The sequence below is a fragment of the Harmonia axyridis genome, chromosome 3 (genome assembly GCF_914767665.1).
Source record: "Harmonia axyridis chromosome 3, icHarAxyr1.1, whole genome shotgun sequence".
Lineage (NCBI taxonomy): Eukaryota > Metazoa > Arthropoda > Insecta > Coleoptera > Coccinellidae > Harmonia > Harmonia axyridis.
Genome location: NC_059503.1, coordinates 60016216 through 60042655, shown reverse-complemented (window position 1 = coordinate 60042655; position 26440 = coordinate 60016216). Strand labels below are relative to the sequence as shown.

At 32.0% G+C, this 26440-nt stretch overlaps 2 protein-coding genes across 7 annotated transcripts in view; one reads left to right on the top strand and one right to left on the bottom strand.

The window, feature by feature from the left end:
* The window catches only part of LOC123675586, a 75139-nt gene that overhangs the window by 42355 nt on the left and 6344 nt on the right, over nt 1-26440 (top strand). For 4 of the 5 annotated variants that reach the window (XM_045610967.1, XM_045610968.1, XM_045610969.1 and 1 more), the window contains 4 exons: nt 21811-22053; nt 24620-24778; nt 24835-24991; nt 26269-26419. In XM_045610967.1, the coding sequence (XP_045466923.1) occupies nt 21844-22053; nt 24620-24778; nt 24835-24991; nt 26269-26419 (677 nt within the window). In that variant the 5' untranslated portion in view covers nt 21811-21843. Of the gene's footprint in view, nt 1-12804; nt 12880-21810; nt 22054-24619; nt 24779-24834; nt 24992-26268; nt 26420-26440 lie in introns of those variants that run through there. The other variant, XM_045610971.1, reaches the window with a different exon arrangement.
* On the bottom strand, nt 832-18629 carry LOC123675591 (microtubule-associated proteins 1A/1B light chain 3C-like). 2 transcript variants are annotated; one of them, XM_045610984.1, is made up of 4 exons: nt 18345-18629; nt 2579-2634; nt 1630-1736; nt 832-1565 (listed from the first exon to the last, which is right to left on the bottom strand). In XM_045610984.1, the coding sequence occupies exons 1-4, from the start codon at nt 18364-18366 to the stop codon at nt 1364-1366; spliced, it is 387 nt and encodes a 128-aa protein (XP_045466940.1). In that variant the 5' UTR covers nt 18367-18629; the 3' UTR covers nt 832-1363. The 2 variants fall into 2 exon arrangements, with proteins under 2 accessions (XP_045466940.1, XP_045466939.1); XM_045610983.1 differs by lacking the exon at nt 18345-18629 and adding an exon at nt 4681-4915.

Here is a 26440-nt window from a genome sequence, read left to right as displayed (position 1 = left end):
TTCAATACATATTGGTGCAATATGGATGATATTTTAATCAATAAGATCAAGATAATAAACATGCAATGAGTTTCTGTATTTACAATAGGATGAATCAGTTCGCTTCCGAATAACATAATCTGAAAATATCACTACTTTTTACTAGCTGCTTCGCACTTTCTGTCAGGCAACACAAATTACACCTTCCGAAGTGTCAAATTATTCTCTATGATTGTTCGATCGGTCGGAGGAAACAAGAAAACCTTTTCTTTCTTTTCCATATGATTTTTTCGAAAATAGTTTGTTGTATAAACTTTCTCATGAAAGTAATGAACACAAAAAAACAGAAGAATTATCCAATTTCGATTGAATGTGATGCCTTCACATAATAGATTTTTTTTATATGATTATAGATTAGGTTGCAAATTTTATTATCTTTGCAAAATGATTGACATCTATTCTGCCTAATATCATTATTATTCGATTCATTTTCCATTTAAAATAAGGTTGATATTAAAGCTTGAATATTCAATGAATTAAATAATAATAATTGAAATAATATCAATGATTGAATGAGCATTAAAAATTTAGTATTTAGATTAATTATTTTAGTATTCACTCTTAAAATATCAATAAAATACATTTATTCTTTTCGATATTACTAGATTTTTTCAAAGACCCTCCAAATTATTACGAATCGAAATATCTCTAAGATGTTACGTTTTGAGCAAATGAACTTTGAACAAACTTGGGTTCATTCATTCAGAAAATTTAAAAATTAGTTTCTACATCTAGAGGTTTTTTCAAGCACTGTAGTAATGATTTAAGTCGAGGGAAATATAAATCTTTTGATTAAGTAAAAATTATTATAACATTTAATTATAGAAAACATTTTAATCACATTTAACAATTTTAATAGCACTATGTATAATATTATAAAGCTCTACTACCCCATATGTCAAAATACATTTGGTTCAATAAATAATAAATGAGACAAAAATGATAAATGCATGAGGAAGTAGAACTGCCATACACAATAAATATTTTAAGAATCAACAATTTACAATAATTCACAACTCGTTCAAAGGTATTAAACACTAATATTTCTGTTATCCCAACTCATTTTGGTTGTTGTTTTTTAATGCCAGATTCAAACAGAAATCAGTCTTTAATAACTATTTGACATGTGATAGGACAGTAATTATAATAATTTCAATTTTGCATTTCATTGACCTATTTAAAATATAGTAAATCAGTACAAAGCTAAAACTATGCTTTCAAAAAGAAATCAATCACAAAAACATATAAATAACAGTCTTTAAACTCATAACTAAGTCATATTTTTATGTCATTTTATTATTTTAACTTTTCAGTCATCAGTATTTTATTTTCGAGTTTGAACTTTTTCAAGTGAATCCGAAGACCTGCTACCAAATACCTCTTGAGATGCGTATGTTATATAAAGGTATCCATCGTTTTTAGCATACTCATAGTATACTTCAGCTATGGTCGTCGATAAACTAATCATCGATCTATCATTAACAAGAAGATACATAGATCTGTTAGGATGAAGCTGCATTTTATTTCTGAAAATGAAAGAATCACAAGATGAATTGCTGATGGAAAAGTCAAATTGTAATTTATATTTACCTCAGAATCATTTGAAATTGTGACATAGTCACCTCTTGGGGTACTAAATATTTCGTTTTATCCAGCTGAGGTAAATGCTTTTCTTTGGAGAATCTTTTAACGATAACCTATAAAAAAATATTTAAAACCTTGATAGTTATGAGATCCAGAGTCCATTTTACAATCAAATTCTTTTTTTTATTATTTTTCACCATAATTAAATTTCAATTCATATTTATTTTTTATTCATATTCATTTATTTATAAAGGAAATCATGAAAGTAAAATGTGCCTGTTACCTTCAAGAAGTTCTAGGCCTGACAAAATTTGTCTCTGAAATTTATCTGTTGTTTCTTATAAAATTTTTCGTCTTAATTTTACTATTATTCCCATGCGCTCAATTTTTATATTTTCATTATTTATTTAGTTTACGAGAACTTTGGCCTTCATGGCAGAAGAAGTTTTTTTTTCTCTATATAATCATTACACGAGTAATGGTTTTCCTTCTAAATATAAAACAAATTCTAACATTAAAAACTATGAGGCAGTGTATAGCAATACCAAAACGATTAAAATATTAGAAATGATAGACTGGTGGCGTAAGGATCAAAAAGTAGGAGATTGATACTATGTCAGTTTGCCGACGTTAAGGAAATATATTTTTCCATTCTCAAGACTTTACAAAAGTTATGGAACATCATGATCTGAAACATTTATAGAAAAAGGAAATAACCAGTCATTTCTGATATAATTTTTGGATCACTACTTCAGATTTGTGATTAAAATATAAAGTATTGATTTGAATGACCAATGGTCAAGTTCTTGAAATAATTTTCAACTATGAATGTTTGTTTATCAATTGATATGATCTTCATATTGACGAATCATGGAAAATTTGATGGTGAATAAATTAGAATTTTTGTTTGAACTATTCAGCAGAGTAATTTTTGGACTTAAAGAGATCTACTTACAGGTATTTTTGTTGGGAATCTACTTCTTATTGCTAATATTTCATCTTTAACCACATCTGTAATTAAAAAAGATATTAAATTTTAATTTTGTGTGATGTACTTATATTGAGTTAATTTTATTCTCAATAATTCAAAAAATACCTATATACAGAAATATTTAGAAAGACGGTGAAATTCGGGAACTTTGCAGGTCTTCTTTCGATTTTTAATAATTATACACCATATTCACACAACTCACCTCACTCGACAAAATATCCCCCAAAAATAACAAATAAAAGTTATTATATATCACAGTACTCAAAGAGGTAATGGATCTTTATCTGTTTGTTTTTGATTGTATAATGTTTGTAATTTATCATTATTTTTAGACATTAAAAATGGTTCTACCCGAAACGTTTGTTTAATTGTGTCTGTGATAAGAATCAAAATAATAATAATAAATCATCCCAGATAATGAAAATTTTATTTCGATAGAATATATAGTTTGGAAATTATAAGGAAAAAAAAAATCGAATGACTATATTTACGGAACCCCTAGTCCGATTTCAGCTGCGCCATTCAAAATGAGTTTTTTGAAAATTTCTAGGTCTATCATTTTTGTTTGTACTTCTATTTTAGGAACACCTGTATGTATTAGTCCTAAGGTTAATCGTTTTGGACTTTAATAAAATTGGATAATTTTTATATTTTATTTATATATTTGAATAATTATTCTCAATTAAGCCATTTCTGTAATTGTCGAAATTTGAGCGATCTGTTAACGAGCAGCTAGTTTCGGATCTCAAATTCTGTGGTAAATTACGTTAATAGACGAAATTCGAACAATATCTCAAAAATATGGCGGATTATTTCAAAATTGGCGATTTGATCCAAATCATTTGGATGTAAAATGACAATTTCAAGCACCATGCAAAATATTAATGTTGATTGCATGACCCGAACCAAAGAAAATTCAACAAAAAAAAATGGAAAAGAAATTACCCGATATTTTCTTTATCACGAAACCGATTAAGTTGAGATTTTAAGTATTGATATCAAATAAAAAATTCAAGCTAATGCAAAGTTTCAAGTTGATAACATCATCAAATCCATAGAAATTAGAAGCAGACTATCGAAAAAAAAAATAATATTGTGTGACATCAGATCAAACCCAGTTATAATTTGATGGTAGATGTAGGTACAATATCAATTTCATGCTGTGTAGAAAATTCTATGTTTGTCACGGAAATTCAAGTAAATCATCAGAAAAACTTACTCAAAACGTAACAATGCATTGTACTATTTTGAAATATAGGTATAGTTTGCATAATATGTAACATAACCAGTCAAATGTTCATGCAATCTATATAAACAAAACAAGGGCGCAACAGGCGAATGAATGAACGAGAGCTCAAAAGCTCCCGACGTGAAGGTAGTTTTTTTTCTATTTTTTTTTAAAATTCTTATATCCAAATATGGTTTCTAAGTCATTTTACGTATAAAACTTCTTCAGAAAAGCGTTTATAATATCACTCATTTCAGACAGATAAAATTATCTCAATAGAATACACCATTCAATTATTCTAGTTTATTTACGAATCTCTTCGAAGATGTAAATATTTTCAAACTACCATTCATGTTTTTTTTCAATTATTGATTTCTGAAGGAATGTGAATGTTCTTTCATGAGTAATGAGTTTTCTAAGTCTAAATGTCCTACATTAATAGAACATTTGCGGAATACAATTATTTAAATGAATTCGTAGGTTGAAGAAATAATAAATGATAGGTATATTAAAAAATAGCTTCTACTGAGAATTGCCTGTTTATTGAGCTGGTGTAAAAATAATTGAAAGGCTCTTTTATTGAAAAATCCATAATACAATATCGAAAAAAAAATGTTTGTCTAACTTTCCACATCAGTTTGTTGTTTATTTATCAAAATTTTTCCAAGTATGGCGGTAATTAAAATCTAGCTGCTATATTAAACCAAAATATCTGAAGAAAATCTGGTGCTTCAACAGTAAAAAATCATAGCATCCATAGTAATCATTTAAACTAAATATTATTTCATAATAAAGAAAAAAAATTGAAATTCCCAATGAAGAAGGTGATAATAAATACCTGTTTTTTCATTATTATTGCTGTTGAAATTCATATCTTTCACATATCTGCCTAATCCCATTTCGCTGGTTCCTAATAAACACTCTTTTTTCAAATCACACGAGCAATATTTGTTTTGATATTCTGAATACATCGATTTTCAACTTGAGTTTTTTTTTTTCAAATTTCACCCTCCCTTCTCGATTTGACTTTTCGAACTGAATCTTGAGAAGTCCGAATGTTGAGATGGACTATCTAATATCTTTTTTCTTATCGACTGGGCTGTTTATGATAAATAAGGTCTTCGGTGGGGGCAAGTCGCCGTCAATTCTATTACGATAAACGTTATCGATGTTATTCAGCATAAGTATCCAAGACATTATTGAGTTTAATTGTTTTCCTTTAATTGCGGTTACTCATCTCAAAGAGATTTCGCAAAATATACATAGATAGGGAAAAAAATTTCAACGAAGTTTGTAGGTCTTTTTTTTAACCCTTTGGCTGAATTGTCGCTTGATTCCTAGGGAACAGAACAACAAAAACTCTGTTTTTTATTATAAAATTAAAAATAAGGTTTTATTCAGAACACCCTGTGGAGTAAATTGTGAACCGTCGAGAGTGTTAAAGAACACTCAGATGTCGTCTCATTTTTCTGAACATTTTCCTTTTTAGTAATTGCAATATCTTAATTTTAAAAGAATTAATTTAATTAATTTTAAATGAATATATCAAATATAAACCTGCTGTAATAGTTGTGAATGAATAACCTCGAAATAAGTGCTTTATTAATAAAAAAATATGGATTTCTCTCAGTGCAAAGGTAAGAGGTTTTTGGTAGAAGCCTCTACCGAAAAAATATATTTGCTGAATCGAATTCGATTCAGTAAAGCATAGAACCGTTCAGATGCCGTCCTCAGTTACTCTGTTTTTTATTATAAAATTAAAAATAAGGTTTTATTCAGAACACCCTGTGGAGTAAATTGTGAACAGTCGAGAGCGTTAAAGAACACTCAGATGTCGTCTCATTTTCTGAACATTTTCCTTTTTAGTAATTGCGATTTCTTAATTTTAAAAGAATTAATTTAATTAATTTTGAATGAATACATCAAATATAAACCTGCTGTAATAGTTGTGAATAAATAACCTCCAAATAAGTGCTTTATTAATAAAAAAATATGGATTTCTCTCAGTGCAAAGGTAAGAGGTTCTTGGTATGAGCCTCTACCGAAAAAATATATAGAAAAAAAGCATAGAACCGTTCAGATGCTGTCCTCAGTTACTCTGTTTTTCATTATAAAATTAAAAATAAGGTTTTATTCAGAACACCCTGTGGAGTAAATTGTGAACAGTCGAGAGCGTTAAAGAACACTCAGATGTCGTCTCATTTTCTGAACATTTTCCTTTTTAGTAATTGCAATATCTTAATTTTAAAAGAATTAATTTAATTAATTTTAAATGAATATATCAAATATAAACCTGCTGTAATAGTTGTGAATAAATAACCTCCAAATAAGTGCTTTATCAATAAAAAATATGGATTTCTCTCAGTGCAAAGGTAAGAGGTTCTTGGTAAAAGCCTCTACCGAAAAAATATATTTGCTGAATCGAATTCGATTCAGCAAAGCATAGAACCGTTCAGATGCCGTCCTCAGTTACTCTGTTTTTCATTATAAAATTTAAAATAAGGTTTTATTCACAACACCCTGTGGAGTAAATTGTGAACAGTCGAGAGTGTTAAAGAACACTAAGATGTCGTCTCATTTTTCTGAACATTTTCCTTTTTAGTAATTGAGATATCTTAATTTTAAAAGAATCAAATTAATTAATTTTAAATGAATATATCAAATATAAACCTGCTGTAATAGTTGTGAATAAATAACCTCCAAATAAGTGCTTTATTAATAAAAAAATATGGATTTCTCTCAGTGCAAAGGTAAGAGGTTCTAGGTAAAAGCCTCTACCGAAAAAATATATTTGCTGAATCGAATTCGATTCAGCAAATATATTTACTTTAATACCCATGGGTATTAAAGTTCTTACCTTTGTGTATTAAAATTATGTTGTGCAGAAGATATGATTTTAAAATAGTGTTGTGAATGTGATCGGAAAAAAAGCAAGAAAAAAAAAACAATTTAAAGATGTACTAGAGAACATAATATCAATACCAAGAAAATTCAATTAATATATTAAAGGAATTTTATTGTTTAATTGTTGAGAATTGTATTAATCATCTTCTGCGATAGTTACTCACAATCTAAAAACTTAAAGAATCGAATTCGATTCAGCAAAGCGAAGAACCGTTCAGATGCCGTCCTCAGTTACTCTGTTTTTCATTATAAAATTTAAAATAAGGTTTTATTCACAACACCCTGTGGAGTAAATTGTGAACAGTCGAGAGTGTTAAAGAACACTAAGATGTCGTCTCATTTTTCTGAACATTTTCCTTTTTAGTAATTGAGATATCTTAATTTTAAAAGAATCAAATTAATTAATTTTAAATGTATATATCAAATATAAACCTGCTGTAATAGTTGTGAATAAATAACCTCCAAATAAGTGCTTTATTAATAAAAAATATGGATTTCTCTCAGTACAAAGGTAAGAGGTTCTTGTTAAAAGCCTCTACCGAAAAAATATATTTGCTGAATCGAATTCGATTCAGCAAATATATTTACTTTAATACCCATGGGTATTAAAGTTCTTACCTTTGTGTATTAAAATTATGTTGTGCAGAAGATATGATTTTAAAATAGTGTTGTGAATGTGATCGGAAAAAAAGCAAGAAAAAAAAACAATTTAAAGATGTACTAGAGAACATAATATCAATACCAAGAAAATGCAATTAATATATTAAAGGAATTTTATTGTTTAATTGTTGAGAATTGTATTAATCATCTTCTGCGATAGTTACTCACAATCTAAAAACTTAAAGAATAGAATTCGATTCAGCAAAGCGAAGAACCGTTCAGATGCCGTCCTCAGGTACTCTGTTTTTCATTATAAAATTTAAAATAAGGTTTTATTCAGAACACCCTGTGGAGTAAATTGTGAACAGTCGAGAGTGTTAAAGAACACTAAGATGTCGTCTCATTTTTCTGAACATTTTTTTTTTTAATTGAGATATCTTAATTTTAAAAGAATCAAATTAATTAATTTTAAATGAATATATCAAATATAAACCTGCTGTAATAGTTGTGAATAAATAACCTCCAAGTAAGTGCTTTATTAATAAAAAATATGGATTTCTCTCAGTACAAAGGTAAGAGGTTCTTGTTAAAAGCCTCTACCGAAAAAATATATTTGCTGAATCGAATTCGATTCAGCAAATATATTTACTTTAATACCCATGGGTATTAAAGTTCTTACCTTTGTGTATTGAAGTTATGTTGTGCAGAAGATTTGATTTTGAAAAAGCGTTGTGAATGAGGTCGGAAAAAAAAGCCAAAAAAAAACAATTTAAAGATGTACTAGAGAATATAATATCAATAGCAAGAAAATTCAATTAATATATTAAAAGAATTTAATTGTTTGATTTTTGAGAATTGTATTAATCAACTTCTGCGATAGTTACTCATAATATAAAAACTTAAAAAGGGTGGAAAATTGTTTTTGGCCTATGGGGGCAAATGAGTTTAATCCGGACCTGCCTCCAATATCATCCAAATCAAAAAATCTTTTTTTTTTCTACAGAAAAATCTCGTCAGGGAGGGGACGATTTTACATATAAACATATTTTTTTTCTGCTAAATATGTGGGTTTTTCATTTACAAATTTTTTTCTTATTTTTTTATGTCATTAAAATTTCCATTATGAAACCTTATAAAATCTATACTTATAATAAAGCAAAAGAAATCGGTGTGTTTGTACCTTCCATAACTTCATGGGACAATAAGCGTGGAAAAAGTGAAAAAAATACAAAAAATTTTTTTTTTGAATTTCCGTCAGTACACACTTATATCTGAAAATACCGAATGGATTTCGTTGAGTTTTTGAAGATTGAGCTTTTCTAGGAGGTTTCGTTCCATCAGAATGATGGAAATAAAAAAAGTTATCATAATTTACAAAAGTTTTTCACTCGGCTGCATCACAGATCCAAACTGATGGTTCGAAATATTCAGTGACACAGAAAGAAATAATGAAACATTTTTTCTTAAAGAAAGTCTGTGTTCAGAGATATTAACACTGTTGAGTTTTGGTAAACATCTTCAAATATTTGAAGAAATCCAATAAAATATTGAATTTCCTTACATAATTTCAAGAAAAAAAAGAGTGTGCATACAAAACAAATAAAAACAAATTGCTGAATAACGTACATTTCATTCAGAACAAAAGCAATTATTTTATTAAATGGAAAGATTTTGCGTTACAACATTTATCACATAAAAATATTGATTTGCATCACTTTGTTCAATATTTCTGGATCCATGAAAATGTGGGTATGAATCGAAAGAATGTTATGACTATGTATTCAACGGATTGGATCCCACTCGCAAAATTAATGCGAAAAAATTCTGTACTGTAATTAAGACTTTTTCATGCAACAAATAATATAATTATTACTTGAACATCTGTCATTGATTATTTCATTTTCCAGATATTTCTCAATTACATTATTTATGTTGAAGTCAAGTATAGTAGTCGATTCCTCTAAATTTTGGCATTGAAAATAAACTAGTAGCATTCAATCTAAATATCCCCAATAGAATATTATGCTCTTTTCCCCATATTAGAACAATTATTGCCTCTTGAAAGTATGTCAATTATATTGCTCCAGGATGAAATTATCGAATAACAAATGGATAGAAGAGTTCAATCACATAAAAATGTTTTCCAATATGTACCTAGTGGTAGGTTTTAATGTGAGCTTGAAAGACCTGAAGAAGAATACAATAATGTTAAGTAGCAGCAATCATTTGTGGCATTTTCAGATCTTGATTGGTGTCATTTAATAAAGATTATTTTGTGAAAACTTCAGTTATCATGAGCTTCGAGAGTGATCTGAATTCTTCAAAATAGAATGCTTATTCTAATGAAGTATTTGCATATCATCAGAGCTGGGCCAAATCTCAGTAATTTGTTATCAAATTGTAGGAGTTGAGGGAGCCTATTCACTAGTGCTTCAATTTTAAAATTTGATTCGACAAGATGGCAAATATTATTTTTTCTGTGGGGATTTTTTAACAGAGTTGCATTTAGCCTAATTACTCAATTTTTTGAATTTCACAAACATTTCATTTTAAGATTGAATACTTTTATTTTCAAAATGATCAAATATTCTTCAATGTGCGTTCAAATTACTTCTGAGAGTTCGATTCCATGAATTTCTGTTTTTTTTTTTATATGGAATGTAATGGTCATATTGAAGAAACTGGAAAATTTGGATAGAATTTTGTGTTGGGAGAAGATATCACCTTAAAACTTAACAGTGTGAATATCTATGAGCTGTATTCTGAAGGGAATTATTCTAATGGTTGAAAAACCTTTAGTTTGCAGGTTTCCAGGGGTTGCATAGCTCATTTCGAAAATTTAAAATGGCTTCTTTTGACCTAAGCAATCTACGATTAAAATATACGTCCAATTCAAATACTCATCCTGTATAGCACTCAAAAAACGAAAAAAGCCAGAAATTTTCAGGGTAGGTTCGGATTTCGAATGCCGCGGTTGAATATTTTGATGGGCATAATCCGATTTCAAATTTCAGTGAATATGGTCGTCCGAAATTTTGTTTTAATGTGAATTTCAAGGCTCTAGATGGGATTGAAATGAAAAATTACAATTCGGAGTTTTGTGAATGATAATTTCAAAAACATTATCAGAGATTTTCATCGATCGCATCTTCTAGCAGAATATCAAAAAGTAATTAAGACAGAACTAACGTGAAGTCAGAAGCTGACATGTGCCCTTGGGGATCACATACATATCTGCAATTGGCGCATGAATGAACGAGCGTCCAACCATTTCTAAATTGATGTTAGTGCTTTTCTATTTTTTTTACAATTAGAAACTATCAATTATTGGATTTGAGACAATGAACATTTTTTGCTGTATAATAATTTCAATTATTGTTCCATGTATCCAATGATGTAAGGAATATATTAGTTTGATATCATTGAATTCAATAATATTATCTTAAAGTTATTTCGGGAATGAATACTTTGTTTAATTTTACATCCACTACAAATAGCTATTCAGAAAGGTCATAGAGCTCAACGAAATGATTATTGTGACAATTTAGCTCTTTTTTCTAAACATTTCAACAGTATTCAATCACTAGGTACTAAGTAAATACCTTTCCGATTATATTTTCTAGAACTGAATAGGAGGTAAATAAAGAAATCGATTCTTTTCTTTCCATGATGATGTTGATGTTATTAAACAATGTTGAATATTGATAAGACTGATATTTATATATTTCGCTTCGTTTCTCTCTTCACATCGATTGGAAAAAGTAGACCAACTTTGTGCAAACACATTACTTGATAGGTCATCGTTTGGTTAAATTCCATTAAATGTCCCTAACAACACGATAAGTAAAATTCCCTCAGTAACAGATATTTCTCTCCTGTATATAAAAGCTAAATAACGATTTTGGTTTGTTATTCGCTATAATGAACTTTTGGAAATAATTAAATTCGTTAACCAATATTGAAAGCTGAGATTTATCTGTATTAAGAAATTTAGGCTCGCACCAACAAATTTTTAATGTGTATTGAAATTGTTAGTTCAATGGAATGAGCAGATGCCTAAATCGAATAAAAATAATCACTCCTTTACCATCTAGAGCTTTTCTCGATTAATATATCGTAGGAATCTTCAATTTCATTCCAGATATGTTTAATATAGACAAATCAAATTTAAACGAATCATTTCAACTAATCAGTTAAAAAAATTAATTGTACAATATAAAATTGAAAATGTTTATAAGCGCAAAATACCAAACATAATATTTTTCACATCAATGTAAGCTGAAATCTATGAAATTTTGAATATATATATATATATAACCTAACCTAGCCTAACCTAATCAGTTAAAAAAAATAGTTGTACAATATAAAATCGAAAATGTTTATAAGCGCAAAATACCAAACATAATATTTTTCACATCAATGTAAGCTGAAATCTATGAAATTTTGAATATATATAATTCGGAATATGTTTAAAATAGCAGTATACCTTCTAATTATCAGACTGTTTCGATCTAAATGAAATATGTCTTAAGATAAGGGGAAATCATAAACTATTGGTTGTAATTTGGAGCGTTTTCAGAACTTTATGAGTTATATTAACCAGATCGTTGAACCCAATGACGTAAAAATCGAGATTACCTAAACCATTATATTTTTCAAAGGCTAATTTTCAAAAGAAAAAATATTTTCAATTTTTTTTTGTTTGAAGAGAAAGTTTGTGCATTATTTTAAATCCCGAACAGTTCTCATCAACAAGGTGCAAATTATAATCAAAAATGTATTATTAATTTTAATGTTAATGCTATGAAAAAATGATGAATAAGATTATGAAATTGAATTTCAATAAATACAATAATCACTGAGCTCAGTTAGTAACATCCTGTAGGTACGTGATAAGCTGCTCGAAGAAATATTATTATTCCAATTGTTCTTCCTTTCAAATGACAACTTCGTATGTCCATTATTGTTATTGAATACGATTTATGGAATTGATATCGAATAAACGGAATAATCACTGAAGCTTCTTTGTTAATAACAGCTCCTTGTTTGATATATTATTATTCCAAATATGAATTGGATCACCTATTCATAGATATTAATGATTTCTTGTTTTTTCTTTGAGTTTCCACCATAAGAATTCAAAGTAATTAACCTTATAATAAATTCATTCAGACATTCTGAAACGGTGTTATAGGTAATTGGTTAGACTCTTACATTTTCATGCATCTCTTGATAACTACACACAACCACATATTCAACTTAGTTTTTGGACTTTATGAAGATTTTTCACGGATCACATTTGAACTCAACATATACCACGAAAACGGTATAAGAACTAAATGCAACTGCATCTAATATTTATGTTACGATAGTTAATATGATACAAATATATGGGAAATTTCATCATCCCAAAATAAAAATACTACGTTATTAGATTCTAATGTGTTAATAACGATTAATTCATTCATAATTATCAGTTGGCGGGAGGTATTAGCGAATAGTGAAGTTCAGGCTGCATAAGATAATATTAAAAGTGAGTTGAATAAAAATATTAACGAATATACAGAAAAAATTACTGAAAGGAAAATAAGCAAACTTGAAACAAACCTTGGATAACATCGGTAGTCATCAATTACTTACATTAATAACAGGGATAATCTGAATTATATATAGAAACGTTATACATCTTCTTTTATTGGAGTCATAATAAGTATGAAGAAGAAAGAAAAAACTCTTTGTCGACTCCGAAGTCTTTTATTACAATGGCTATATATGTTTCGATTTCTCAAGAGATCATCTTCAGGCGCTAAAATCAAGAAAAAGGCACAACTGAGCAAAAAAAACCAACTAACAAATAATGTAAAAAAATGTTTTATTTTTTATTTTAATGCGGCAATTTTATTTAGAGAATTTCTATTTCTGCTAATGATAAGTTCAAGTAATTTGTATCTTTTTCGTTTTTAATGTTAATTTAGTTGTTCAGTTGTTGTCTTTTTCTTGATTTTATAGAGCCTAAAGATGATCTCTTGAGAGATCGAAACATAATGAGATATTTTAATAAAAGACTTGGAGTCGACATAGAGAGTTTTTTATTTATCCTTTATACTATGAATTACAGCTTGAATCCGAATATAAATGGTACAGACAAAATTAAATGCTGTGATTCGGAAAAGGTAGAATGACTATTTTGGTTATAGTAAAATATGCGAGGACCAGGGAAATTGCAAGGAGGCTGGAAATATTGAAAATAAGTTAACTGACACAGAGTAATCAAAAAACAACAATATCAATAATGACAATATATTGAGAGAAAACCTCGAAACGATATCAGATTATTTCACAAATATCGGAACTGAAATGGCAATAGAATCTTTTTGGAATAAAGAATTGGAAAATTAATTTACAGAAGTTTCTAGGTGAAACTCATAAGAGCGTAGTAAATTTTCTAAAAAAACGCACAAAATGCTCTAATAAAAATAATGTAAGACAAAATAAATTGTTCTCCATTGAATCGCTTTATAATGACACTGTATTATTTGAGTAAATTGGAACTTTTCAATTTATAAGTGCCTAATACGGATGTTCTCAAATATTAGTAATTTTCAGTGAAAAAATGATTAACTTCTCTTGGGATCTTGGGGTAGTTTTTCCAACCCCTAAATCTCGATAATTCATATCTAAACGATCTCGATAATTCATATAACAGGTGTTTTTTTTCGAGGTATATAACTTCAAGTTGTCATTACTGTTCAAGATGGCGACCGATTTAATAGCTGTCAAGTGATTTATTCTCAGTTTGGTTTGGCAATTCATCATTAATAGACTCACGCCTGAACAACGCTCGCAAATAGTGCAATTTTATTTCGAAAAAAATGGTTCTGTGCGGAATGCGTATCGCGCACTACGTCCATTTTATTTTCTTTAGCGATGAAGCGCACTTCTGGTTGAATGGCTATGTCAACAAACAAAACTGCCGCATTTGGAGTGAAGCTAATCCTGAAGTGTATGTCGAAACACCGTTACATCCAGAAAAACTGACTGTTTGGTGCGCTTTATGGGCTGGTGGAATCATTGGTCCGTACTTCTTCAAAAACAGCTCGTGCCACAATCGATTTATTGAAAGGCACGTTTGGTGACCGCCTAATTTCACGTTTTGGACCTGTGAATTGGCCTCCAAGATCTTGTGATTTAACACCGCTAGACTACTTTCTGTGGGGCTATGTAAAGACATTGGTCTATGCGGATAAGCCACAAACCCTTGACCATTTGGAAGACAACATTCGGCGTGTTATTGCCGATATACGGCCACAAATGTTGGAAAAAGTCATCGAAAATTGGACGCCCAGATTGGACTACCTATATCCGAGCCAGCTGTGGCGCTCATATGCCAGAAATCATATTTAAAATGTAATGCCACCAGATTATCTTGCGGAGAAATAAAATTCATATCAATCGAATAATCCATCGTTGTTTTATTGCAATTTAAAGTTGTATAGCTCTAAAAAAACACCCTTTACAACCGCTCTCACGAAAGTGCTTGCCTACTGGGATAATCTTGCCTACTGGGATAATTGTTAGTAGAATTTTTAAGGTTGTGGTCCATACATATTGTTGAAAGTTAATATTTAGTTTTGTTTATTTTGTAATTGATTAGAAAAATTGGGTGTCTAGTCGGCCTGCCCCTGTATATTAGTCCACTTAATTTTCTTTCATGATTCGGAAATCGAATACAATATGTTAGTACCGATGCAGCAGGCGCGATAACAAACTAGTTTGTTTTTTCATTCAGCGGTATGAAGTTAGTCGAAAATAAGAAAAAAATAATTCAACAACAGCGTTAGTAGGATGAAACAAGGCATTTTTAAGCATAACAAATAGAAGAGACATCCTTGAATACTCTAAAAAATTGGTTTCAACAAGGTTTCTAGAGTTGATTTACTTAATTGCAAATAAATGGTTAAATGGATATACAACCTTTTATTCCCAACTAAACAACTCTTTAAATAATTTACTAACACATCAAAATTTCCTTGCCTCCCCTTGCTTAGTTACAGGCCCCTAAAGAGGGCACCAAAAAGTAGTTTTTAATTTGTAAAAAGTTTATAATTGTTTTTTTTTGTTACATTTATTTTATATTCGTACTCAATAGAAATATCGTTTTGACATCCCCTTATGAGATAAATTTAAGGTGAAAAATAATTCCAGCCTCCACAAATCAGGAGTATTATCTGAATTTTAGCAAAAAATTATAAGAGACGTTATTTGTTGAGAATGAATCAGTCAATAAAAATTAATTTTCTTATTTTTAAATATGAATATAGTAAAAGTTATTGCGAAACAAGTATGACGGGTGGCTTTTTCTACCCCTCGATATAGAGGAACACAATCAACAATTTTTTTAATGCCTGCATATAAAATTGCTGAATTTATTGGTTTTCAAGGAAAAAATTAAAAAATATTTTTCTGACGCCAATTTTCGTGGATCCCCATTAACAACTTGTGGATCCCTATTTATTCTTCACGACACCGTGGACCCCCTTCGAGAGGTCTACCCGGAGGTCTACCTGGAACACTTTGGGAATCACTGTACTACAGCAAAAACCTTTATTAATGAATAGACGTAGAGAACATTTCAAAAATCGAGATAAACAGGAACTTAGATAAGCTTGTGGAATTGTGTCAAGGATTTTCGTATGAAAGTCATGTTTTCAATGAATACGTCAATAAAGAGAATTAAAAAATATTCAGTATTACTATCCAATTACTATCCAATATGTTGTAACATTATATTTGTTTTTACTATTATGCATTCTGCGAATTTTATCATGTTGTGCGTTTGTATTCTCATAACTCAATCTCCAGACTACGAAGGGCATAAGATAGGTCAAATATGGAAAATAATTGATGCACCTTGGAATTTCTCTACAACTCATTTGTCATAACCTTTGCAATACATAATCATGAAATTGAGAACATGGATTGATCCGCTGGTACCTACAGAATACAATAAATATTTTTGTTTATTGTTCATTTCCAATAAAAACAACTCCCTGCAATGTTTATAAGGGATGTTTTTAAGAGCTATAGAACTTTAAATTGCAATAAAACAACTATGGATTATTCGATTGACAAGAATATTATTTATCCGCAAGATAATCTTGTGCCATTACCTTTTAAATATGATTTCTGGCATATGACCGCCACGGCTGGCTCGGATGTAGTCCAATCTGGATGTCCAATTTTCGATTACTTTTTCCAACATTTGTGGCCGTATATCGGCAATAACACGGCGAATGTTGTCTTCCAAATGGTCAAGGGTTTGTGGCTTATCCGCATAGACCAATGACTTTACATAGCCCCACAGAAAGTAGTCTAGCGGTGTTAAATCACAAGATCTTGGAGGCCAATTCACAGGTCCAAAACGTGAAATTAGGCGGTCACCAAACGTGTCTTTCAATAAATCGATTGTGGCACGAGCTGTGTGACATGTTGCGCCGTCTTGTTGGAACCACAGCTCCTGGACATCATGGTTGTTCAATTCAGGAATGGAAAAGTTAGTAATCATGGCTCTTTACCGATCACCATTGACTGTAACGTTCTGGCCATCATCGTTTTTGAAGAAGTACGGACCAATGATTCCACCAGCCCAAAAAGCGCACCAAACAGTCAGGTTTTCTGGATGTAACGGTGTTTCGACATACACTTGAGGATTAGCTTTACTCCAAATGCGGCAGTTTTGTTTGTTGACGTAGCCATTCAACCAGAAGTGAGCTTCATCGCTAAACAAAATAAAATGGACGTAGTGCGCGATACGTATTCCGCACAGAACCATTATTTTCGAAATAAAATTGCACTATATGCAAGCGTTGTTCAGGCGTGAGTCTACTCATGATGAATTGCCAAACCAAACTGAGAATAAATCACTTGACAGCTGTTAAATCGGTCGCCATCTCGAACAGTAATGCCAACTTAAAGTTATATACCTCGAAAAAAAAACACCCGTTATAATTGATGTGCCATTTGAAAAAGGAAGTAGTATTCTGTTTCCGATATAACCGGAAGTTGTAGATGTTCGAAAATATTTTAAGGAAAAAGATCATTGTCTCAAACCACAACATGAAAATTTTCACCATCGCGGTGAATCACCCTGTATGTGTCATCACTGTTTCCAAATTGTCTGAATATATCAGAAATAGTATCGGTTCAAGTATACTACTTTCTGTGCCCCCCTGAGAAATTTTCTAATATATTCCTTCATTTCCTTCACTTCAGCATTTATCAAATTTTGAGCAACTTGTACTAGTTATTTTTATTTATGATGATACGCGAAAGAAGCTGCTGTATACCTATACAATGTTTCAGAAAATGCCATCAAGTGGTTGAAGAATCTATAGTTTTGTTGTTTCTCAATACGAGTAGAGTTAAACTTCGAGTGCACCTGCCAAAGTGCTTAAAGTCTTGTTGAAACATCGCATATAGATAATATTATAATGATATCGCATTATATCCAAAATCTATCTTGAGATTTAGCTAGTATATAACCAAACCCAAAAATTTTGCATAACTAGTCGGGTAACTTAAAATAGTTGATATACGTGTTAAAAAAAATTGCTATTTTGAGTAAAAGCCTCGATTCAAAGTGAGATTATTTCTCTTAAAATCAAGATAACGCAATAAATACAAAAATGAAATGTCCAAAAAAGATTAATCACAGGGGTGTTTCACCCCTTCTTATAGCAAAATAAATGAGGAACGGCATCTGAAGAGTTATATTTTAGATGAATCAAGCTACAATTCAAACCAATAATTGCTGAAATTTGCCAAAGGTTTTAAGAGAAAATGACATACAAACTTCGTTGAAATTTTGTCCGATCCCCTAATACTACCAGTGTGCATTTTAGAGATTTTTTTATGATATATTATCTCCGACAAATTGAAGGCTCGTTTTAAAAAACTATTTATCTGATCTAGAAATCTTTTAAAAATGTCAACACTTACCTGTACCTATTTCAAAATCCATAATTTCTCCTTATTTTCCACTATTGGGGTTTCACTCACTGGTATCAACTCAACGTAATAAAAAGCAATATTATCGTCTTCTAATTTCGGTACTACTGTAAGAATTCTTATCTCTCTTCAAAGAATTTCAATTTCAATTTTCTGACATCGTCGGTGAGTTCAAAGAAGCGTCGAAAATATATCTTGCGTAAAAATTATCGGTATCAGTTTATGAATCGTTGAATTATAGGAGTATATCAATCAGTTTTGTAATTGGTTTCGAAATTTCATTGTTGTCTAAATAAAATATCACCGATGAAACGTAAAAACAACGAGTAAACAATAATATACAAGGAGTGTTCAAAAAAGAAACCACACTGTTACGACTATTTTTCGATATTTTATTTGATGGTTGTTATGATTTTCAGAATTTGAAAGTGGAAGTAAGAATTTATCTTTAGCCTTGTTATTACTATGATATGAGTTTCCACACTGATGACGTTCTATATATATTTTGGTTCATTATTCCCATTAATAAAACTCCTTGAAATTTTCAATTTATGTACTTTATAGAATTTATAGAATATAAAAATCGTGCGTTTCTCGAAAACTGTAAGAACTATTCGCATGTATTTTAGTAAAATAAAATAATTAATGTAGCATATTCCTTAAATTTACTTGGTAGTTGATCATAATTGAAGCGCATATAACACTTGTTGATCTATAAAGGATAGCTATTTGTTTTTTTTTTTGTTAAAGCAATCCCCATGAGGGAATGGACGAACTTCCTTATGAAATAGAGATTCACGGCTTGACTTGAAATTCAAACTATTTGACTTGAAATCAAGTCAATTTCAAGTCAAGAAGTAGTTTTTCAATATCAAGTTAAGTATTTATTTATCAAGTAATTGAAAAATGAAGTACCGGGTTTTTCACCATAACTTGACCCCCCCCCCCTTTAACTTTGTTACAGGAAGAGGTACAAAAAAATGTTTTCTACAAAAGTTTCACGAAATCGATTAGTGTTTTTTAAAATGATTTCACAAAACGAAATATATACAGAGTGGGCAACATATTGATAGCAACATCATTTTTTCAAATGGAACGCCTTGTATATTTTTCTATATTTGATTAGATCTTTTTCCTCTGATTTCGAATATATAACATATGTTATCTGCCTATCCCTCTTATTCTGAGTACTACAGAGTTTCAAATTCTAAGAACCACCAGGCAAAAGTAATCAATTTTCAAGTGGAAGGCTGCGATAATTCAAAATGCTCTTTTTGAGTTATCTCGTTTTTTTCGAGGTATCTTGAGGTATTTTGTATTATAACGGGTGTTTTTTTTCGAGGTATATAACTTTAAGTTGGCATTACTGTTCAAGATGGCGACCGATTTACCAGCTGTCAAGTGATTTATTCTCAGTTTGGTTCGGCAATTCATCACGAATAGACTCACGCCTGAACAACGCTTGCAAATAGTGCAATTTTATTTAGAAAATAATGGTTCTGTGCGGAATTCGTATCGCGCACTACGTCCATTTTATTTTGTTCAGCGATGAAACGCACTTCTGGTTGAATGGCTACGTCAACAAACAAAACTGCCGCATTTGGAGTGAAGCTAATCCTCAAGTGTATGTCGAAACACCGTTACATCCAGAAAAACTGACTGTTTGGTGCGCTTTATGGGCTGGTGGAATCATTGGTCCGTACTTCTTCAAAAACGATGATGGACAGAACGTTACAGTCAATGGTGATCGGTATAGAGCCATGATTACTAACTTTTTCATTCCTGAATTGAGCAACCATGATGTCCAGGCGCTGTGGTTCCAACAAGACGGCGCAACATGTCACACAGCTCGTACCACAATCGATTTATTGAAAGACACGTTTGGTGACCGCCTAATTTCACGTTTTGGACCTGTGAATTGGCCTCCAAGATCTTGTGATTTAACACCGCTAGACTACTTTCTGTGGGGCTATGTAAAGTCATTGGTCAATGCGGATAAGCCACAAACCCTTGACCATTTGGAAGACAACATTCGCCGTATTATTGGAAAAAGTCATCGAAAATTGGACGTCCAGAATCCAGATTGGACTACATCCGAGCCAGCCGTGGCGGTCGTATGCCAGAAATCATAATTAAAATGTAATGCCACAAGATTATCTTGCGGATAAATAATATTCATGTCAATCGAATAATCCATCGTTGTTTTATTGCAATTTAAAGTTCTATAGCTCTAAAAAAATACCCTTTATTTGGTGGAAGATTCATCGTAGTCGAGGGAATATCACGACTAATCGGTTGGGGTGTTTTCGCGTTTTTCCAATAGTTATGACAGCGATTTCATGAAGAAATGTCCCTCGTTGAAAAAACTGGTCATCTTTTGAAGCTATCCACGAATCGATCCATTTTTTTACTTTCTCCTAAGACCGAAAGTGCTGGTCAGTCAGGCCGTGTTACATTGATCGAAACAAGTGATAGTCCGAGGGAGCAACGTCTGCAGAATACGGAGGGTGGGTTAGGACTTTCCATTTCAACGTTTCCAAGTATGTCTTGACCACTTTTGACATTCTTTTGAGGTATGCATAATAAAGCCCACTGGGGCTAGATCTGGAGAATGAGCTGAGAGGCCAAACAGTTGGAAGATGAATACTTTCAATTTGACCATGGTTTTTTACCGATTTGGGACAAAGGGCATTGTCATTATAAGAAACTCGTTTTTATCCATTTTTAAAATAAAATAGTGAAAAATTGTTCGTTTAATTTGTATATTTTGGAACATTAATAAAATTAATAATGAAATAGAAGCTGTGCCATTCAATTTTCAACCTAGTTAGATCTGTTAAGAAAATATTCGGTGTATTCTTTCAATATTTTGCTTGAATTTCCCTGGTATTGGTGACGCGATCATCATGGAAATTAGCATGAAGCTTAAAATTGTTATTTTACATCTAAATGCATTTCATTTTGATCGAATCGGTACTTTTGAAATTATCAGAAACATCTAACGTGAAAGTTACTAGGTTTTTTCGTTTGAGAGTTATCGTAATCACGGATCATCGGACGGACAGACATACTAGAATTTGACCACGAATTTGTGATCAATGAGTAGAACATTTTTGTTCAAAACCCGGCCCAAAATTCGAACGACAGCTCAAAGATGTGTTCAATCCAAAAAAATATTGTGTTCCATCCAACAATAATTTCATTTGATCAAGTGATGATCGACATGCTCGAAATAATTTTAAAATAATATCAGACGTGAATACAAATCTTGACAAATGATAAACAAAAAAATTAACAGTACCGGTGTTGCACATGCTGCGATGTAATGTAAAATCAAAATCAATAAAACGTTCAGTTCAATTCGTCAGTTATGAAGAAAGGTCAAATTTTGTACCACATCATTAATTCTCCGTCGATAAGATAAAAGGTAGTCCTCAAACATCCCAATTTGTTTCAGTTGTCAACAATGGAATTCTAGGAGGAATCAACAATGATTTTCACTCTTTACTATATGTACGCCACTCTTCTGCAATGGTGGCGATTGGGCACCCTCAGAAACAAACTGAACGGGACTTTGAACTCGAAAAATGCCCTTTTGCTTAGCAGGAGTAAACTGGTTCACTCTACCAAAAGACAAAGAAGCATCGAGAGCCTATTATTCCACGTTGGAGATAGAATAGCTTGTACTATCGTTCCGAAGGTAAGAACACTCGTTCCTATTATGATTTGATATCGACTGACCTATCAGCTTTATATTCACTGGCAGAGTATTTCGAAAAAATGATGAATATGAACATTACATCTATCAAAAAAATTATTTTTACTATAACGCCAACTGTTGAATTAATATTTTGAATCACTCAACCACTGAAAATATATGGATCCATATACAGAGTGGGCCATTGAAAATGAAACAATGGACAGAACCGAATTATACCGGGTGGTTCACCACAGAAGTGAATCTCATTTTGAGGGTATAAATAAACATATTTTGAAAATATTATTTTGCGATGTGTATACAGGGAGTCAGAAGCAAAATTTGAAATTATTTTCATATAATAGGTATTAAAGGTTTTCATTGCTTTATCATACAGGGTGATTCACGAATACCGTTAGTTAGAATATTTCAAGATGGACTCGGGATAAACACTTCAAATTTTATAGTTGTTGGGAGAGATGAATTTTTGGAAAACCTTCAGATTCGTTCGACTTACGTTTTCACCGGAAATGATACCAACTTTGGTTTTGTGATGGACACCCAGTTTTTTCATTCATAATCATTACTCGGTATTCTTAATTGCTTTGATGTATCATTTACATATTTTCCAGTAAATTTGTCTCAAATCTGAAAAAATGCCTCAAATTTTCTCAAATAGGGCTTCATTCCCATTTTAATAACTTGAGATTTTTGGATGAAAATTTTCTAGCTTCTATCAGAAAATATACCAATGCTTCTCCTCCTTCAATTAAAAATTCAATTGTTGAAAATCCGATCGAACACATTCAAAGCCAGACATGACAGACTATCTTCATTCAACTAATGGGATTTGATCTGTGTTCCTCGCATAATCCATATAATAATAATTCACCATAATATCCAGAGGTATTATTGCCATTAATGTATAGTTACATTGAATTGATACAGTAATATTAATTTTTACCTGAATCAGTTACACTGCGCAAAAAAAATTAACGCACATTATGGAAATCTCAAATTTATTCTACAACTGAAGGTGTTCTCAATGATAATTATTTTTATCAGAATTATGCATGCATACGTTATCCACTTTCAACGTTTTTCTTCAATACAGATGTTGTTTCCCAGCAGGAACAAAAAAAGATGTGATTATCAGATATTGAATGTATTGGCTCCATTCTGAAATCAGTTGGTTTTGATCAATTCTAGTGATCAATAGTTTTTCTTTCGTTTGATTTTCTACACTCGATCGCTATGCAACGCGAAACACGCAATTTGAACCCAGAGGAATGTGCCCAAGCGGTATTTTTGCGAGAAGAAGGGTGGACATACACAAGAATTGCAGAAAGGTTTGGAGTTTCCCATACAAGTGTGTCCAGAATGTTGCAGCGATTCAGGGAGACAGGTATGAATGTCCGAAGACCAGGACAGGGTAGACCACGGGTAACAACTGCCATTCAAGAACGTTACTTGAGAGTTTCTTAGTTGAGACAACGGTTTGCCAGCCGCTCGCCTCCTTCAAAATCAGCTTGAGCAAACTCATGGGGTGCAAATTAGCACTCAGACAATAAGAAATCGCCTCAGAGAATATGATTTAAGGCCTCGTGTCGCGGCAAGAGGCCCAGCTCTTACCCCAGCCCATCGAAGGGCGCGTTTGGATTTTGCGAGAGAGCATATCCATTGGGAAGAGGTTTATTGGGAAAGAGTTTTCTTCACAGATGAGTCTAGATTCTGCCTCTACCATTGTGATCGACTTTCCCTTGTATACAGACGTCCACATGAAAGATATGCTCAGTGCAATTTCCTGAATACTACTGGTTTCGGGGGAGGATTGATTATGGTATGGGGTGGAATATCTTTGACTGCTCGCACAGACCTAGTGGTCGTTGATAATGGAGCTATGAATGCTGATAGGTATATAAGGAACATTCTTGAAGAGCATGTAGTGCCATTTGCCCCATACATTGGTGAAAATTTCATTTTTATGGACGATAATGCCAGACCCCATCGTGCGCGCATCGTTCAGGAGTACCTTGAAGAGGTTGAAGTCTCTCGAATGGAATGGCCAGCAAGAAGTCCAGATCTCAATCCGATTGAGCAGGTTTGGGACAACCTCAATAAAAGGCTGAGAAGTTCAGGAAATCATCCAGCTACTCTTAATGACTTAGGAATCCAACTCAGAGAAATCTGGGAAGGATTAGATCAGAACATTTTAAGATCACTCATTTTGAGTATGAACCGTCGTTGCCGAGCTGTAATTAACGCAAGGGGTGGAAATACCAAGTATTAAATCACTTATCAGCATTCCAGTATTTTGAAAATTGTTTATTTCTCTTCTTTCACAAAGGATTCGGTGAAATCCTGAATTTTTCTTCCATTTAATGTGTCTTGTTTCGTTCAAAACCTTCCCGAGAGAACATAAAAAATAAGTTATAAAGTCAATGTAGAGTTAACTTTCATTAAAATTGAGATTTTCAGAATGTGCGTTAATTTTTTTGCGCAGTGTATTTTATTACATGCTCAGAATTAATTACTAATATTCGATTTTGAGACGTATTTTATTTTGCAGCAAACGATATGTCTAGCGCACTGGGTCTTATTTCCAAAAGATCCAAAATGCTTTCCAATACATATTGAGTACAAAAATACGAATTTGAAGCCACCATACATTCACTTAGTTATCAAAAGTTTTCTTGAATATTATAGACATGAAAGTGAAACAATACAGGTGAGAATCTTAGCATAAGTCAAATAAAATTAATGAAGAATGAACTGAAATTTCAGATTGAAAATTTTGGTCAACTTATGGCGTGGAAGGCAACTTCTAACAAATTCGAAGTTATATTGAAAACAGATATGGAGAATATGACAAAATTAATACAATGCTACTACAATAGTATAATCGACATCAATCATGATCTTGAAATGATTGAATTAGAAAGTGAGTAGTAAAAAAATTTGGATTTCTGAATATAACTGACTAACATAGCCCCATAAAAAGAAGTCGCAAGTTATCACCAAATACAGCAAATCTTTCGTCCTCATTTCGAAAGAACCTATGATGCTGCCATCGTGTGAACCGCACCAAACAGTCTATTTTAATGGATGTAATGTTGATTCGTTAATGACTTGAGGATTGTCTGTGCTTTATTTACGGCAAGCTCTGGGAAGTGAGCCCTCGATTCTACAGACCGAGATAATGGCTGTTTATGTATGCGGCCAGGAGTGTCTCAAAATGAACCTCAAGGGGGCGCATATCTACATCACCACGGACAGCCAAACCACGCTGAGATCCCTGGAATCGTGTTGTCAGGGGTCTTTGCTGACTTGGGAGTGCCGTAACACCATAAAGCAACTGGCCAGAGGAAATAAGGTGACTCTACTATGGGTACCAGGGCACTGTGGGATTGAAGGAAATGAAAGAGCGGATGAACTTGCAAAAAGTGCATCAAGGTTAAGACCTGCTGGACCTGAGCCTTTCTGTGGGATAGGAAAAGACCAATATAAAGCTGCGGTCCAGCTATGGGCGTTGAACAGCAGGACAATCCACTGGACTAACACTCCTAGACTTGCTCAGGCAAAGAAATTCGTGAAGATTTCACCTACCTACGCCAAAAAGCTCCTGAAGCTGTCGCGAGCAGAGCTTCGGGTGATAGTGGGACTGCTGACGGGGCACTGTCGGTACAAACATCATTTGTAACGTATGGGAAAGTCAGTAGAGGAGATTTGCAGGCTATGTGGATCGGAAGCAGAAACAGTCGAACACTTGGTATGCAAGTGTCCGGAGCTGGCTGGCCTAAGAACCATTCACATGGGTAAGCCGGTCCTGGATACCAGAGAGGTAACGGCCAAGGCCCCTAAGGAGGTTGTCAATTTTATTAACGTCGTTGACGACCTCCCTGGGTTTCTATGAATGAGTAGGGTAGTGAACAAAAGATCTGCATGGTCGCAGTTCCCGGAAGGCTTACCGAACCAAAATGACCCCAGTTCAAATAATAATAATAATAATATATACGGCAAGAAATTATTTTTATTACTTAACACTATTCTTCGGTAAAATAATAATAGGGTTATTGAATTTCCAACCCTGCCGTCCATGAATATATGAAAGGGTTTTATTGATTTATTGGTGCTTGTAATATCGAAAGATTCTGGGAATAAACCGATAGTATATTTTGTAAACTTTTTTATGAAATTTATATGCGATTCTCTCCACAGCTATAAATATAGACGGTAGCGCAAGTAGAATCCAATATGGTAGAAAGTATTCTACTGCTGAAACTCTGAAGTTCTCTTATGCTCCAGTACATTGGAAGAAGTTTGTCGGAGAATTGAAGGATCTGTATTCAAAAATACGTGAAAATTCTACGTAAGAATGTATTTTCAATCA

Coding starts and splice junctions, on each gene's coding strand:
- LOC123675591 (XM_045610983.1), bottom strand. CDS start 4,813: ATGTATTCAGAATATCAAAACAAATATTGCTCGTGTGATTTGAAAAAA. Junction 2,635..4,680: donor CAATAATAATGAAAAAACAG/GTATTTATTATC, acceptor TTTTAATTACAG/ATGTGGTTAAAGATGAAATA. Junction 1,566..1,629: donor CAATTTCAAATGATTCTGAG/GTAAATATAAAT, acceptor TTTCATTTTCAG/AAATAAAATGCAGCTTCATC.